The sequence below is a fragment of the Eretmochelys imbricata genome, chromosome 5, assembly GCF_965152235.1.
Source record: "Eretmochelys imbricata isolate rEreImb1 chromosome 5, rEreImb1.hap1, whole genome shotgun sequence".
Taxonomy (NCBI): domain Eukaryota; kingdom Metazoa; phylum Chordata; order Testudines; family Cheloniidae; genus Eretmochelys; species Eretmochelys imbricata.
Genome location: NC_135576.1, coordinates 37,503,853 through 37,522,475, shown reverse-complemented (window position 1 = coordinate 37,522,475; position 18,623 = coordinate 37,503,853). Strand labels below are relative to the sequence as shown.

The window sequence follows — 18,623 nt, the reverse complement described above, 5'->3', positions numbered from 1 at the left end:
CAATTTTTCAAGGTAGCAAAGATTATCATAATTAATTCAAACTTCTCTGCCTGTTGTACATCACCTGCATAATTTGAGGAGTTTAACTCTAGATTATCCAATGTCAACCCTCTGACTCATCTAACATTCTTAATATTCAATTTACGAACAGATGAAAAGCAACAATACTTCCATGTCCCCTTGTCTTACAGCAGACTTTGACTTGAACCAGTTGCTAAATTTTCCACCAGTTCTTATGGCAGCGTATGACTCTTTGTTCAGAGCTTTTATAATTGCAATCATATTATCTGGAACTTCATATAATTTTGCTCCTTTCTCTAATGCTTCTTTCCAAATTAAATCAAAAAGCCTGACTGAAGTCAATGAAAACAGCAAAGATCTTTAATCCCCATTCTTGCTTTTTTTCCATCAACTGTTGGAGCATGAGTATCTGATCGGTGCAATTTTTGCCTGGTCTGAAGCTGCTGTATTTCTCACCACTACTTCCTCTAAAATTGGCCTTAATCTGTTGATGTAGTTTTGTCATGATTTTTCCCTGTACTGACAATAAGCCTATGCCTCTATAATTATTTGGAACACCAGGATCTCCTTTTTTCAAGGTTGGTTCAAGTATTGCCTTTAGCCAGACATCTGCTATCTCCTCTTGCTCCAATACTTCCTTGTATATTTTTTCTAGTACTTGGATAGCACTTGTCTTGCTGGCTTTTAGCAGCTCAGCTCTTATGTTGTGTGTTCCTGCAATTTCCCCATTTTTAACTGCTTCATTTCTCTTTCTCTTTTTCTAATGGTGGTTCAGTGCTGGTCTGTATTCTGTCTTGCAAGCTGCCTTGTTCATCTAGCATATCTGGAATGCTTGCAGATGAACTGTAGGGTTCAGCAATTTGTCAAAATGCTTCTTCCCTACTTCCAACACCTTTTTGGCATTTGTTGTCAATCCACCAATAGCCTTTTTATTGCTTGCATTATTGGCTTGATTGTGTTGCCATACGACCTTAGTTTTTTGTATATTGTTTTTTTCATATTTTGTTTTCTTGATGTCTTCTCATGTTGAGCCTCCTTGAGTCTCTCCTTTTGAAAACTTTTGCTTTGTCCATTCTTTGTGATATCTTAATGGTTTTGCATAATGCTTTTAATTCTTCCGCTTTCCCAGCAGTCTTGCCTTGTTTACACTTTTCCTGTAATGTTTGTGTTTCATTGCTTGTTTGGCTTTTCCTTATTTTCTTATGCTTTCCAATAATTTCATCCACTGTGTTTTGTATCACTTTCTTGAATATTTCCCATGCAGTCTGTGGTGAAATGTCTTCATCATCACAAATTAATAGCCTGAAATGCCCTCCAAGTGCGTCTTGTATCCCTTCCTTGCAGAGCTATTCTTTAACTTATCAACAACAAATTTGGTGCCAATTGTACTTATATTTTTCCTAGACTTTAACTTAATCTTAAACTTTCTTATTAGTGATTCATGATCACTGCCACACTCTGCACTTCTGTAGACTCTAACATGGACCGATGCTGTTTGGTCCAACACTATTCATTTGCTTACTCTGTCTGCTACCAACCTTTGCAGCCATATCTCTCATTATTAGATTCATATCATAATCAGGAATCTCGTTGATATTGCTATCTGGTTGTTGATAAAATCCATCCTCCTCTTCCTCTTCTGCTTCTTTTGCTGGTGCATAACAGCAGGTCACAGCTATGCATAGGTTGTTGGAGGCAGCAGGAAACCTTGCTATGACAATCTGTTCAGATGCCAGTTTCCAGCTGTTCACTAAAGTAACTTTTTCTTATTCACCACTAAAATAACCCCATCTCTGTTTCACTTGTCCACGTGAACATTCAAAGTATTTTCCAACTGTCAACTCTCCTGTACCTGTCTCCTGCATGGCAGCAAGGAAACTGATAATTTAACTCCACCACTACTAGTTCAGTCTGGTCTAGAGCAAATAGACTTCTCACATTCCAGCTCACAATACATACATGTTTAGCCATTAGCCAAAATCTATTTCCATTTGTTAGCCATGGGTAAAATTCATATGAATCAATTTGATTTACTGTCCTGTTTCTGTAATAAGTGAGTTTCAAATGTCATGGCTTGTTAGACCAATCCACCCTGTCCAGCTCGTGGGAATGCCATGGCATAGCCCGCTGGCCTGCTAGGGACAGGTATCAGTGGCTGGATTGCTCAGATTTGAAATGAGAGTTTTCCTTCTCCTAGACAGACTTGCCAGAAGAGGCTAAGTGAGCTCTGTTTGCCTACTTTGAATTCAGAATTTTCCTTCTCCTACATACTGTTGATTCATGGGGCCTTATTATATAATATTCAGTGCAACCTTTCCCCAAGATGGGCTACTGCCATCTCCCAGCCAGGAGACATGCCTCTATGCTGTAGTATCCCAATGTGAGGGATTTGACGCTAGACAGTTTCTTTTTAGAATGCTGTCTATTGAAATTGTATTCTAAAAGCTTCATATTAGTACCAATTTAATATCAAAGTAATACCAATATGACTGGTCTACCTTATTGTATGCAGTAGGAATTTTCACACAATTTATATTATATTAGATTTAAAAAACTAAATTAACAGAACATATATTGGTTGTATAGTCAGCATTCAAAATTTGGAAATACTGGAATTAAGGTTGCCTGTTCCTTCTCCTTTGTACTTTTATTTTATCTTTGTGCACACACGTCACAATAATCTTCAGTCTCTAATTGCAGGGTCGCATAATATTTTTTCTATAGGAGCCCTGCCTCATTCAGTGCACAGGATGGAGGGTGCTAAGGGAATGAATCAAGGTTTTATAGTATTTAATAAGGTTTGTAGGATCTCTCTGAGGACTTTGGGAGTTTGTACTAGTTATGGTTTGTAGAAATACAACAGTTAAAATATGCTCTTCCCTACCCGGCCCTCAATACAGTTTTGCAACCCCAATGTGGCCCTCTGGCCAAAAAGTTTGCCTACCCCTGCTCTACGTCCAGGTTCATAATTAATTGTGGCATTCTTATCATTCCTTATTTTTCTTTCCACATTTACCTACACTCTGTAGCCAAGTAGACTAAGAGGGTTAAATTAATGTAATGGTCAATGCCCTTCAATTTCCAAATCAGGGGTCATGAAATCCTGGCTCCATTGACGTCAGTGTGAATCATTGACTTCAGTAGGGATGGGATTTCACTCCAGGTCTCCTGGAATTCTGGAAGCTCCAAAGAATCTACTTGCATGTCACTGCAAATGGCGATTGGGTATGGATTCACTGCAACCATCCCAAAAACTTTATAGTTGAATGAATGTAAAGTTGTATTAGGTGGTATGCAGGCCTGCTTCTGTTTGGCCAGGTAATGTGGGGTTAGAGTAATTGTGCTAGATAAGGACCTGGTCCTTCCCAAACTGTGTTACAACTTCATTTAAATATAAGTAAATGTAAACTGTGTTGAAGCACAATTTTTCAGTGCAGTTGTAATGCCTGAAAACGTCCCAAGCTGGAGTTCGCAAGCTGTGAAATAATATGAGGTTCATTTGTGAGTTCTGTTCACCTCTGTATGTACTCTGAATGAACTATTTTTGTCAGTTTCTATACATTCCAACCCCAAATAATCTCTCAGATAAAAGTGTTTTCAAACAAATGGTTTAAAGAATGCACTAATATACAAACTTGACATATTTATGCCTTTTTTTTTCCCATTGTCAGACGGTCACCCATGTGTAACCAACCATCCATCAACAAAGCAACTATAACAGGTAAGAGAGATTAATATAAGCACAAAGTGAAAGTATAATCGTCTTCAGAAACTAAATAATTATTTATTAAATCAAAATGTAATTCAGAAATGTATGGCTCTTTTGAAATAAAAACAGTATATTGTTTTACATCCATAAGTTTATTTTATAAATAAGATTTTGGTTAATTTTTACCACAAATAGCAAATTAGTTCTTTCCAGTGATACGTCATATTAGACATGGATGTCTAGATATAGATATATCCTTCATGTTAATGTGAGTTCATTCCAAAACTTTGTTTTTGAGATGGTGGAAATGTCAATAAACCAAGGTCTTTTGTCCTCATTTTCTTCTGCGTGTATCCATAAGTGACTATCTGGTAATACTGTATATTGGTAAATTGATGCACTGAAATGTAGGCACAGGCAACAAATTGACGTACTGATTGGAAATTGCAGTTCTGCAGGTACTGAGGCAATGTCTTAGTATGATTTAGTACCCAGCGTAGACAGTGGAAAGTTTTCAAAAGTACGTAAGTGACTTAGGAGCGTAAGTTTCCTGTTCAACATTTTTTGTTTGCTTGTTTTGTTCAGATGGATTCATACTCATTGAGTTGCACTTTGAGTTCAGAGTTTGAGTGAATCCTGATACTTGAAGGGAAGCTTGGCCAAAACCACAAAGTTTGACCTGGTTTAGGGTTGAAATAATGTACAATTGCTGTGTTCTGCATGGTTTCCTTCATAAAGTCTAAATTCCTCCATAGCACTTGGAAGTCAGCCTGAAGTTCACTGATGCTGCAAATGCTCACCTCGCTTGCTGATTTCATGACAAGTTATGCACAGCTCTGCTTCCTGCTTCACACATGTGGATCAGAGTTTGATTGAATGGCTTTTCACTTTTGAGCTTTTTAAAACCCACTTCTTTACACATTGAAAATCATCTGCAATTAAGATTCTTTTATAATAATTCTTAAATGCATGGTAATTAAAGAAATGAGGAAAAAACTAGCTGCATAGATCTCTCATTAATTGTAACTGTTCCCCATGACAACTGTAACCATAACCTCTTGTTAATGCATTCTTTGAAGAGGTAATATTGGGGGTTGGTTTCATGCTAGCAGCCATGAACCATTTAAATTATTGTTTGCTATTCTGCTTATTTTTAATGCAGAAATTTCCCGTTTTTCACACTTTGATTATCCAGACTCTATTGCCTTTAAAGGAGATAGGTTTCAGGTTCTTTTTTTTCCATTAATTTTGGCCCCTTCCTATAGATTCAAGGATTCAGAAAGTCTGTAGCACAGAAAAATTCCAAATAATAAAAGAAAATATCTGATAATTGTGACCAAAAGCATTCCTGTATTCAAACCATACACACTACGGTAATAATCTTTGTACAAAATATGCCTTGTTGAGGTTTCATTTGAAAACTAATAACTCACTGGTCAATAATATGGTGAAATGTGTGTAACAACATTATATGTAAAGTTATGAACATAAGCTGAAATTTTGACTTACATGTATTTACCCGAGAAGTCCTGAGAGGGAGTGAACCTGTTCCTCAAAGACAAAGGACTATTAACTTCTCTAGTCAGGTGTCATCAAAGTTGATTGGAAAATGTAACACCAACAGACACCAGTCGTCAGTGGGCGGGATCAAACCTGCGCCGCTGTAGCTTAGTGCATGAGCCTCTACTGCATAAGCTAAAAGCCACTTGGGCGTTAGCTAAGGCTGTAGAGTAGACTCATTAATCTCTCTCTCTCTCTCTCTAAGTGGTCTCAGTGCCACTAGATGGGACAGAACACCACACCTAGGAGGTGTGTGGGCTACATACTTCCCATAGCTGAGGAAGCGTGTCCTGAGCTTCAGAGACTTCCCAGTTCAAATCCCGGATGAGCCCCCACTTGTAATGCTGACAGAACCTTGTCGTTGGCAGGCGGGATCAAACCTAGGGCCTCTGGAGCTTAGTGCATGAGCCTCTACCACATGAGCTAAAAGCCATAAGACTGTTTGCTAAGGCTGTAGAGCAAACTCATTAATCTCTCTCTCTCTCTCTCTGTACGGGGTTTGTGTCGGTTACACAAACACCAGTCAAGTGGCCATTCTTTGGCAACAGAAGGAGGACAGGAATAGATCAATCTACATTTTAATAAACAACAACAACGTGGAAACTTTTTCACCATGAGACTCCATGTCTCCATCCTCACAGTGGGAAGGAACTTTATCTAGGGGCAACCCTTAGGAAAATGCATTTCAAAGGGTAACTGGAATAAAAGTGAGGGGCAAAAAAGACCCCAGGTATTCTCTCTTTCTTTCTCTCCCTATCTCTTTGACATAAGAAGACAAAGAAACCAGCCTTTTGACTTTGGGAGGGCATCCTGACCTGAGAATTTGGTTAGCAATGTTGCTGGGAACATGTGATAAAGATTTTACCTCGAACAAAGTCTAGTTTGTTAAGTTTTAGTTACTAGAAAGTGTTTTATCTTTATTTCTCTTGTAACCATTTCTGACTTTAATACCTTATAATTGTACTCACTTAAAATCTATCTCTTTGTAGTTAAAAAAGTTGTATTTTTTAATCAAAACTAATCCAACGTTGTGTTTAAGCTGAATTGTGTGGTAACTCCAATTAAAGTAGCAAACTGTTGTATATTAACCCTTTATAAGGGCAAATGATCTCTAATATCTGAACTGCCCCAGAGAGGGCTGGACAGTGCAGAATACATGTTTTTGGGGAATAATGAGGACTGGGTGTGTGTTGGGGTTACCCTGAAGGTGGTAACGAAGGCTTCTGGAATCCAGAATGTGACTGGAGTGTTGCTGGCAGGCTGCAGCTATACACAGACACTCAGGGTGTGACCGGCAAGTTGTTTGGCTGTTTGTGGGTGCACAGGTTAGGAACTACAACAGCAAAGCATTGTGAGGATCCCAGGGTTATGGGCCAAGCAGTGATACAACCTCTCTCTGGTCTGGATTGCATCCCACAATGATGATACCCTAAAGAGAGGCTGTACGTGCACATCTGCACACACACAAGCCAGTGCCTTACCAGCTCCTCTACCAGGGAAGGCCTTGTGCCAATTTCTTTCTTCCAGCAGGAATAGCTGCCCAAACAGCAGGACCCAGGGTACTTTCTGCTGGATGACACTGTTGCGCTCTTACAATTTCCCACTGATCTGGAGGTTTCCCTTTACTTAATCCCTGGAGTGCAACGTGCATGTCAGAAGCAATACATCATTTGAGGTTTGAATTCCTGTAAGGTATGAGGTGCACTCAGGGTGCAATTTAACTAGAAAACATTTCTGTGCTAGGAAATTTAAAGGGAGCAACAGTAGAGAGCAGTGAAGTGTAGGAGTAGTTTAATTTAATGTAATGTTAACATGCTCCACCAGAAAGGCCACCAGATCTCCCATGACCAACCTACACATTAGGGTGGTCGGATCTGAACGGCCAAAAGACTTTAAGGGTTGGAAAAAGTATTAAATCACTGAAGACCATGAAAAGGATTAGGATTCACTTTGGCTAATGAGTAAGGGTTGAAGCTGGATGGTATTTTGCCTGAACTAGTTTGCCCATCCCTAGACATAATGTTGTATTTGATATTATTGTTGTTTCCATAGTAACAGACCTTCATGACTAAGCAGAGAAGTTTGCATAGATACCTGCTTGAGCCATATAAAATCATGGTAATGCATGTTACACCAAAGCAGTGCACCAAGGGAGAAAGGCAGGAAAAATGCTTGTATCATTCTTTCTCAGAACAATTAAAAAAGCAATCCTTTTCTGGCGCCACCCTTGCCCCTTGGCCTCTTGACAGAGGTGTTTGAAGTGCTGACTATCTGGCTTCCTTGCTGCTGGAAAGTCTTCTTGTCAGTGCTGCTCTTGGTGCTCTAAACATTCCTACCAGCAGACAAGTGGAACACTCATCACAGCAGTACAGACAGCATTGCTAACACTGCCAGCAGGAACCTGAGGGCACCAGGCACAAGTCTATTAAACTAGATGACTGGAAGATGCATTGTCACGAAAGTAAATAATAAGCACTTTGGGTGGTAGATTAAGGTTGATAGGCTTCCTGGAAAAATTGTGTTCTCAGGAAGGATTTGAATGAGGAGAGGGAGGATGCCAGAATGTGAAGGGAATTCCTAGTGTAAGAGGCAGCATGGTGGGAGGTATGAAAAAGAAAAGGTGAGGAAGGGACGCAAAGGAAATAAGGAAGGGAATATGGATTTTCTTCACTGAGATCAAAAGGAACTGTTCTTTATAGATATTCATTTCAGGGAAGCACATGTGAGGAGAAAAAATGCTTTAGCTGGAATTAGGTGCTACTGAAATTCATTGTACAGTAGCACATGAATAAAAATTTTCAAACTGTTTGGCAGGAATTATGGCAACCAGGCCATTGGATCATTTGACCAGAGCTCTTTAAAGAAAGTATTGCTACATGGTTGAAGGTGAGGAAAGAGATGGGTGGCTTTTAAAATGGGCAGTAGTTGTTTAGTTCAATATGGAGTATTTACTTATTAATTGGAGTATGTCCTACTGACATTAATTTGTCCACATTCACATGGAAAGCGTAGCTCCTGGTTCTTGCCCCACAATCTGGCTCTAGAGGAACTGTCCAACATGCTTAGGTATATGCACTAAAAACCACAGCTGATACTGATGATCAAATATCCCACTGTCTGACATGTTCTAAACAATTGTTCTCCTTTAGTGGTTTCTTTAAATAGAGCTTCTGAAGGGTGGTGTTTAGGCTTTTCTTGGAATGAACTGAGAGGTGAAGGATTTTTTTTTATGTCATCTTGCTGAATGGCTGTGAGGTGGAATCAACCAGTGTTTTACAGTTGTTTTATTTTACTATTATGGATTTGTTCTTAATAGTTCATCAGGCTCCTTACAGCCTAAGATAGGCAGTTTTTTTAATATAATAAAAATTAATAAAACTAAATATCCACATTCACACATATTAGGCCCTTTCAGAAATGACAGCAGCTGCATTTTTAAAAAGAAAAGACAAGAAAAGAAAAGGCTACAGATGCAAATCAGAAATGGAAAGATTAAAATAAATGAGGTGAGAAAATGTATAATAAGAGTATATTGAGAAGCAAGTTCTAGGAATCATACCTCTGCAAATTCCAGACCTCTTAGGTAATAGTCCCTCCACACTAAATTATATACTGTAATCAATGGAATAGAAAGATGGCTCTACAAAGCACTAATAGTAGCTAAAAACTCAAACTAAGAAAATATAAAGCCCTCTACCTCCAAGAATTACAGACTGAATTATCTCTAGGAATGACCTAGCAGCTTTAGAAGAAATATGCTCCAAATTAAATGACAATATGGAAATATTTGAAACAATATGATTTTCTTTCATTGAAAAATATGACTGACTATTAACCTTGAGCACAGTAACTGAATAAGTGATATCAGCCTTGAAATGTGAAACCAAACTATTTTTAAAAAACAACTATGTAATAGTTTTCCATTCTGTATATTTGTCATCACCACACACACACACATACACACACTCTTCATCAAAACCAACAATAGATCTGAAAAGCTTAATAGAGCAATAGGATGAAATTAAGATAGAGCATTTTTTCTGAATATCAGAAAATCTTCCTAACGATGTAGACTGTAGACTAGTCTCCCAGAAGACGTGATTAACATCCTGTCACTTGAAACTTTTAAAGCTAAACTGGACAAAGAACTGTACAGTATAATGCTGCAGGGAGATGTGCTGAATGATCTAGAGGTTTTTGTCTTTTCTAGCTTCTGTGATTCCATTGGTGAAGAGCAGGTAGTAAAGTACACGTGAAAAAACATGAGGGGGCAGCAAAGAACAAAAGATGCATGCCTTACAATGGCTAATTCCTACAATAGTGAAGTATTGTTGCTACCTTGAGTATGGATATATGAAATTCAGTGGCCTCTAATACCGTTTAAAATAATCAATATCTCAGATCACTTAACAAAGTAAAATCTTGCATGGTTGTTATCAGAGTCACCTTTTAAATAGTGAAGCTCCTGGAGTTCATAATAGGTTTGGGGTATATAAAACACATCCTGGTCAAGAGGGAAGTGCAACAAATATGCCAACCCTTTTGATTTAGGCACAATTCACTTGCCCTTTGAATATACTGTTTTCTGATTGATGAAAAGTTTTCACAGAGTAAACTGTGCCTGGCTTGTGGCAGAGGTAAGATAAATGCGTTGATCATCCTAACTCTAGATGATTGAGTTGGGGGAGATTTCCTTACACATTGGAGTGGCATGGAAGGCCTGGTTCTGAGGAGAAGAGGGATTTTTTTGTTTGTTGGTACAGTGCCTTTGTATGCTGAAGGAAGTTTGACTGTTTTGTTATTTGTGCATTTGGGGTTCTTTGATTTTCGTGTACAATCTATTGGTATTTTAATCAAACATAATTTACCACAGCAAACTATTTTGATAAGGATTTCAAGATAAATACCAAGTAGGCTTACATCCTGGTGTAAAATCTGACTGATCAAATGTTTCTCCCTTTATGTATTCCACTGTGGGTATGCATTTACCCCGTGTGCCCGAGACTGGAAGATTCTTGCTAGTATTATCCATTAGTCCATGCCTGCACCCTAGGTTTGCCAACTTCCTAATCACACAAAACCTTGCCTCGCCCCTCTTCTGAGGCCTGCACCTTCTCCGAGGCCCATCCGCCACTCACTCCCTCTCCCTCTGTTGCTTGCTCTCCCTGACCCTCACTCACTCATTTTCACCGGGCTGGGGCAGGGAGTTGGTGTGTGGGAAGGGGTGAGGGCTCCAGCTTGGGGTGCAGGCTCCATAGTGGGGCCAGAAATGAGGGACTCAGGGTGTGGGAGGGGACTCGGGCTTGGGCAGGGGGCTAGGGTGTGAGAAGGAGTGAGGGGTCTGGCTGGGGATACAGGCTCTGGGTTGGGGGCTGGGGATGAGAGGTTTGGGGTGCAGGGGGATTTCTGAGCTGGGGCAGGGGATTGGGATGCAGGAGGGCGTGTGGGGTGCAGGCTCTGGGAGGGTGTTTGGGTGCAGGATGGGGCTCTGGGCTGGGGCAGAGGTTGGGGTGCTGGGGGGGTGAGGGCTCTGGCTGGGAGTGCAGGTTATGGGGTGGGGATGAAGGGTTTGGGGTGCAGGATGGGGATCCGGGCTGGGGCTGAGAGGTTCGGAGTACAGGAGGGGGCTGAGGGCTGGAGCAGGGGGTTGGGGTGTGGGAAAAGGTGTGCTTGAGATGGTGCTTGCCTCAGGTAGCTCCCCAGAAGTGGTAACATGTCCTTTGGATGCTAGGTGCAGGGGTGACAGGCAGCTCTGCACAGTGCTTCTGCTCACAGGTGCCGCCCCCACAGCTCCCATTGGCCCATAATAATAAAAAAAAAACAATTGTAAAACACTGGTTGATTCCACCTCACAGCCATTCACCAAGATGGCATTAAAAAAAAATCCAATTGACAGCCAATGGGAGCTGCAGAGCTGGAGCTCGGGCAGGGTCAGCTAGCCATCCCTCCTAGGAGCCAAAGGACATGGCGCTGCTTCTGGGAGCCACGTGGAGCCAGGTGGGGAGCCTGCCAGTCCTGCGCCAACTGGACTTTTAATGGCCCGGTCAGCAGTGCTGACTGGAGCTACCAAGGTCCCTTTTCGACTGAGTGTTCCGGTCGACAACCAGACAGACACTGGCAACGCTACTGCACCCTTCTCCTCAAGCTCTGATCTGAGAGTATAATGGGTGGTATGGACTGACTGCCTCTGCAGCTCCTTCTTAGTGCCACATGGTCTGAGATGGAACCCTGCAGTGTCCATCGACTTATCCTCCAACACTATTCCTATAAATATTAACAAACAGTAAATATTGTAAATAACTCTGCTTAGTATAGTTTAGTTAGCTTTAGACAGTTAGATTTTAGCCCCCACTTCCCCATCCTTCCTGGTACAGGACTCTGAGTATGCCCAGGATTCCAGGCTTCTGCCTGGAACCCATCATCTGCCTCCATTCTTTTGTTCTCGGTAACCACCACCAGAGGTGTCTCTACTGCCTTGGAGAAGCTCATATCTCCATTAAGAGTAGTATCTGCAGCTTCTTCGCACCCCAAACCCTTCAAGTGTGAGATTTCAGGCTCAGGAAGCACCTTACGCAGCAGACTGAGGCCTCAGTTGGATCTGGGCTGGGCAGACCCCCCCTGAACAGTGGGCTTAGGTGTCAAGGAATGCATTGCCCAACACCACCACTTCAGACACAGCAGCAAGCAAGGGTAGAGCCAAGGACTCTTCATCTCGGGCTGACTCCAAGGGTAAGAAGACCTCTCTAAATATGCAAGAGAAATTCACCTCCAGATCTACTTCTAAAGAGAGGGCTGCATCCCCTACACCAGTGGTCCCCAACCTTTCTGTGGGAATAGCATATTCTTATTCCCAGAAGACTGTGGCAGGCGCCAGACACCCCGCTGCCAAAATGCCGCCGAGAAGTGTCAGCAGCAAGAAGCGTTGCCACCAAATGCCGCCAAGAAATGGCAATGCTTTTTGGTGGCATTTCAGCTGGCAGTTCTCCGGCTGCGGCATTTCAGCGGCGCGCATTAGGGACCCCTGCTGTACACCTTCAAAGTTGGGTTAGTCATCACACCTGTTACCAGGATGCTCAAAAATCCATTAAAGGCATGGTATTGAACTCCAGACTTCAAAGACTAAGAATACTTCTACTTTGGCACCATTGGTGGGAGCAGGATCATCATTACTGTGTAAAGAGAGGCATGAGATTCAGCCTGTACAATCTCTGACACCAATGTGCAGATGACTACCCCATATATCATCAGCATCGACACTCTTCTGAGCTAACACTGGCAATTCACAGAGACAGAACTCATCATGGTGACAAATACACCACTTTGGAAGACATCATCATCTTGCCAGATATGGAATCTTCCCTCTTAGGTGAACCAATTCTTACAAGGGAGATTTTGACACCATTGATTCATTAACACTATGGAAGAGACTGTTCTCTTCCCTCTAACGATTGGGGTCATTTTTCATCAGCGTTTCCAACATCACCGCCCTTGGATATTTTCTTCTTCGGGTGAGTCTGATATGGAATAAGTACCCTCATCACCTCCTCCAAGGGACGTGAGCCCAGATACAGGCTAAAGAATCTTTTGGGCCTGTCATGACTCCATAAAATGGGATTGCCCCATCCTCAGGATGGGCAATATGCTATGCCTTGGTGTCTACCCCAACTCATGATGGATCCCTCTAGCTGGCTCTACTGGGAAACATGGGACCCATATGTGCATTATCCCAGATCCATTTGATACCACTGATAATCTCACCATCCCTCTCCTCCAAGAGATCAGACTGAACTTCCCTGGGAGCTCCTGGGGAAGACAAAAAAAAAACAAACCACGAGCCAGATCCAGCAGCACCTTCTGGTATATTGTCTTCGTCTCCCAGTGAGAGAGTTGCTCCAGCATCACTGCCTTCCTTAGATGATCACAAGCAGTTTCAGGAGTTGTTTCAAAGGGGTTGCTGATGCCCTCCAGTTCCCCTTGAAGAAAGTCCAAGAGTCATCCCACAAACATCTGAATATTTTGGAGAGTACGGGACCTATTAGGGTAGCACTCTCTGTCAGCAAGGCTATCCGAGAGCTAACCAAAGTGGCGTGACATGTCCTAGTGACATGTTAATCTACTTGTAAGAGGGCAGACAAAAAATTCCTCCAAAGGGAACAGATATTTTTCATTCATCCTGCCCCCAATTCTCTGGTTGTTCAAGCTGTTATGGAGAGGAATAGAAAACAACATGTCAGATCTACCCCTTCAGAAAAGCAGGCCAAACACTTCGACCTCCTAAGGAGAAATTACCAGCCTCTAATTCTGTATAGTCCAGGAGTTCTCAAACTGGGGATCGGGATGCCTCAGGGGATTGCAAGATTATTATATCAGGGGTCATGAGCTCTCAGCCTCCACCCCAAACCCCGCTTTGCCTCCAGCATTTATAATGGTGTTAAATATATTAAAAAGTGTTTTTAATTTATAAAGGGGGTCACACTCAGAGGCTTGCTATGTGAAAGGGATCACCAGTACAAAAGTTTGAGAACCACTGGTATAGTCTATAATCAGGAACTATTTGCAAAGTATGATTTCATTAGCTACTCCAAGTTTGCAGAATTTAAAGACAAACTCCCTCAGGAGGACAGGGCAATTCCAAGCCCTGATGGAAGTGGGTACACTGCTAGCCAGATCTTTCCTTTAAGCCACAGTATTTGTGGCAGATATAGCCTCTAGATAAATGGCAGCTCCTATTGTTATGCAAGGGAGTCATATTGAGAGCCATATTAGATCTCCAGCACCTCAATGTCTTTATCTGAAGGCTAAGATTCAGGATGGTCACCCTGGTCTTGATAATCCCATCCCTAAATAAAAACAAATGGTTTACAGCTCTCAACATGAAGGATGCCTATTTCCACATCGACACCCATCCCACAGGTGGTTCCTGAATTTCATGATAGGTGCAAACCATTATCAATACAGGGTGCTTCCCTTCGGACTGGCAACAGTGCCCAGAGTATTTATTAAAGTACTTTCAGTAGTGGCCGCACACTTCCGGTGCATGGTTTGATAGTCTTTCCCTGCCTAGATGATTGGTTTCTGATGGGAAAGTCTTGTTGGGAGGTAATGACATTACTTGAATCATACTGTACACTTAACCTGTGTTTTTCTGCTAAGCCTCATACCACCACTGAGGACCAGAAACTGCATTCCCTGGACATACATCAGGCATAGGTGTTCTATTGTCAGAGATCAAAATGCTCTAGAAGATCACCTAGAGTGCTGTGGCCTTAGCAGAACACATGGAAGTGCAATCAATATCTTCCCAGAGGCTATCAAAGTGGATTTCAGGCTGTATCTTGCTCTGTTACCAGTTATTGGATGATCCTCCACCTTATGGAATGAAGGTCCTCTCCACCATGGCACAGGCCCTGTAGTAGCTTTGCTTCAGGTAATACCATTCCTTGACATATATGTAAAGCTGCCACATGAAGTTCTATTCTTACCTTCCCAAGACACTATGTCCTGGTACAAGCTTCCTCGGCTGATACGTCATTTAGGTCAGGAGTCTTACAGTCATCAGTACAACAGATATCCTTGCACCCGCCTCTGTCTTGAGTTCTGTTAATCAGGAAGACATATAGGGACCAGCACTTGAAGAAGTAAAGTCACCTACCTTCCATAACAGGAGTTCTTTGAGATGTGTGGTCCGTATCTGTATTCCACTATCCATTCTCCTTCCCTTCTGCTTTGGATCATGAAGACTTAAATTGCAGTAAAGAAGGAATTAGAGTGGCAGTTGATCTGCTCCACACCCTATATCCTCAGATCAGAGCATGAGAAGAAGAGGAGTGCAGGTGTGGACCAATGGACACTGCTACCAAGAATCTTCCAGTCACTGGTGCATGGAATGCATACATACCCACCGTGGAATGCAAATAGGGACCACATATCTCAGTTAAATACAGTTACGAAGAGTAGGTTACTTTTCTTTTTGAAATACCTTTAAGTCTTTTAACATGCAGGAAATTATATCTAGTTTTTGAGAAATTGTCCTCCTGGTGGACTCTAAATTTGGCAGGTATCTGCAGACAGGCGGTATGGAAGACAGTATACAGGACCAGTAGTTGAAAAGATAATTAGAAGGATTTGACATACAATAAAGATCAATGATACACACAAAAGGTAGTCCAGTTCAATCTAATACAACAGTTTAGGACTTTGAAGTGGATATTTTCAAAAGTGCTGCTGTAGGTATTTAGGAGCACAAGTCTTATTGAAAGTCAGTGAGATTTTTGCTTCTAAATCCTGTAGGTGCTTTTGAAAATCTCCCCCTTTAATCAATCTCTGTGAAATACATTCACATAAGTTGTAGTTGTTTTCTCAAGTGTAAAAGACAAAAATAACACCTGATGATGTATACAGTGGGTTTTAGTCTATTGGAGGAGTAGAGGAATAAGAAATATAGATAAATTGAAAGAAATATCAGATGAGAGGTTGTATATTAGTGTATGTGCTGTTCACATTGATTAAGTCCTGATATTGTGTTATTTGGAAGAGATCCATAGTGCACCTCACTGTTTTGTTGTCATTGTTGAGAAGAAGAATAAACAAACTACATTGTTAATTATGTACAACTCAATTCCTGCCTCCAAGACACAAGAAAACATTCATTTTGAACTTCCATTTTGTTTTACAGTGAATTACTTGACACCCTGCTTTACAAGTTACAGAGTCCCATTAATTACTTACCAGTTTATCCTACTTGTCTCATATGTGTGTATTCAGTTATTGTCTGTATGATTTTATTTACTGCCCTTTATGTCTTCAATACGTTTTTGAACTTCATTAGCAGTAACCTGATTGTGCCCAATGTGTATATCACCTAACCTCATAAACATCTTTCCCCAGCTTTTTTAAGTGAAAATGAAATTTGTTATTTAAATAGGTCCCAGTGTAGGCTAGCAGCACAGTGTACAATGCACAAATACAGTGTACAATGCACAAAGGAGTTGGTATTTCCTTTTTGTTAGTGTTACTTAGAACCAGGATAGTTGTTTACTGCCAGCAGGTGTCACTGATTTCTGAAGTGTAAGGGCCAATTAAAAACAGGAAAAGCCCTCAAGGAAGGGAGACACATTTTTCAGGAAATAAGTGTTCTTTATGATCTCCTTCAAAAATAAATCACACTGAACGGTGATTCTAGAATTATATAGAAGGAAAATTTGCCACTTTTCTAAAGTTAATGTTGAGATTTAGGTGTTTTTATTAATCCAAACTCAGTATCCACATATAAAATAAGAATGGCATGAAAAAGAACTGGAGCTGAAACAACAATCCTTTGTATTGTATAGAATTGTAAGATCCATTATGTAAGTATTACTAGCCCTAGTTAAGTAATGCAGGTCTTTATTTATGTCCTGTGTACCTGCTCTGGGGTGGGGGTTTTTGGGGTTTTTTTTTAGTTATGTAAGGCACTTATACGCAGGGCTTTACAGGCAGAAATGAAAGTAGGCAACAGATGGCTGAGGTGGAAGTAGGATTAAAAGCCTAATGACCTAGTCTACATGACGTACTCTACCTCCTTACAAAGGTATATTTGGATGGAGTAGTGATAATGCCATCGCTCTTAGAATCTAAAAGATCTGTCTTACTCTAGAAAATATTAAACTCTATTCTCTTTCTAGGTCCCCTCCTAATTAAGTATTACATAAGAAATCCTATTTGGAATTGATGTGCTAACACTGGGTGTAATATATTTGGGTTCTGTTGACTGTATGGGGTGCTATGCTAGGAGTCTAGGGTTTTTTCCTGTATTGCTCTTTAGATGGCCATTGAAAAGATGCTGAGCTTTATTTTGCCAGACCTGGATCTGTCTGGTTTTTTAAAACAAAAAAATCAACAAACCACAGTTTTCTTAACTTTGTTGAAATGCTGATAGCAACTCCCTTGGGGTTTAATGGCTGTATTGGAAGATAGATCATGATTGCAGCACTATGACTTGGAATATTTCAAAAGCTACAAGCCTAGGGCCTGATCGAAAGCCTATTGAAGTCAATGGGAGATTTTCTTTGTAGATCAGGCGTATATTTAGCTGATATTGGGACATTTTATTTAAACAGAACCAGAAATAAGATGAGAGCAGCAGCGGGATTTGTATATGAATGCAAAGACGGCTTAAACTATAATATATTGTATTGTTACCCCTTTTGACCTGAGCAATAAGCCAATATACTGGGTCTTGTGGGTTGTTTCCATTAGGAAATTGATGATGGAGTCAAGTATTTCTTTGATGCAACCCTGTTTATTTACAGAGAATGTACATGAAGTCCTGTTTCACTGAAGAGAGTAGGAATCAAGCCACAGGAGTCAGTTTCTTTGCTTACATTTCCAACCCTCTTTCCAGCCAGCACTCTATCCAAAAAGCTCTCCCTCCTGGCTTTCTCTCACAGCCATGCTCCAAGTGCTTCTCTTGCTATCTCCTTGAATTCCCTGCTGCTTTCTCTGGCTGCTTCTTGCTGCAGACATATGCCTTTAGACAATTCATTGGAAAGGGTCTTGTGTTTGCTGTGAAACTGCTCTGCCCACAGAGTGCAGCTTCTGACCAATCTTGCCTGTCACCTATATATTGGGTGGTTGCTCCTATTTTGTCAGCTATCTTACTCCAAAATGGAGCTTAACTGCTTCTTACATTTATCCTGAATAAAGGGAGGCTATCATGTTGACCAGCTTCTGTGGGGTTTCACCCAACCTCCACCCTGACAGTATATAGTTTATGTAAAGAGGCTTGGGCATCGTTTTTTAAAGGAATTTTTATTTTTCATAAATAGAGAAGATTTGGAAACAACAATATTCATATGGGTTAGTCTGTCTTTTTCTTCAAATAGTTATAAAAGGACCTGAGTGGGTCTTGATGGTTAAAAGGAGAGTTATTTCACTTCTATCTTTCTGATCCACAGTAAGAGAGAGAATCTCTGTTGCACTTGTTCGGGATTGAAATGTCACATTTTAGTTTCTGTGTTCATAGTATCCACTTCTGATGTACTTTTAAAAGTAGTCTTTCATCCCTTCTTTATCCAAATGCATGGTCTATCCATTGTCTCCTATAATTTAGTGTATGCAGGCAGTGCTTGCTCCAAAACACATTAACTGTAGTGGGGTCAAAACAATTGAAATTTCTTTTAACCTGATTTTTCTTTTAGTTCTCAGCATTATATCACTGATTAGCATCTGGATGAAGACCTTTGGTTAATTCAACAGACAGAATTGAGTCAGTTTATTCACACACTGCACATTTCATTGTTGTACGAGTCCTTGGGCACTATAAGCTTACATTCTGAATTAAATTCACTCATGT

The 18,623-nt window shown here is 40.9% G+C and overlaps 1 protein-coding gene across 1 annotated transcript in view; it reads left to right on the top strand.

The window, feature by feature from the left end:
- The window catches only part of PDE4D (phosphodiesterase 4D), a 670,100-nt gene that overhangs the window by 511,328 nt on the left and 140,149 nt on the right, over positions 1 to 18,623 (top strand). The window contains exon 5 of the mRNA XM_077816883.1: positions 3,693 to 3,742. Coding sequence (XP_077673009.1) covers positions 3,693 to 3,742 — 50 coding nt within the window. The remainder of the gene's footprint in view (positions 1 to 3,692; positions 3,743 to 18,623) is intronic.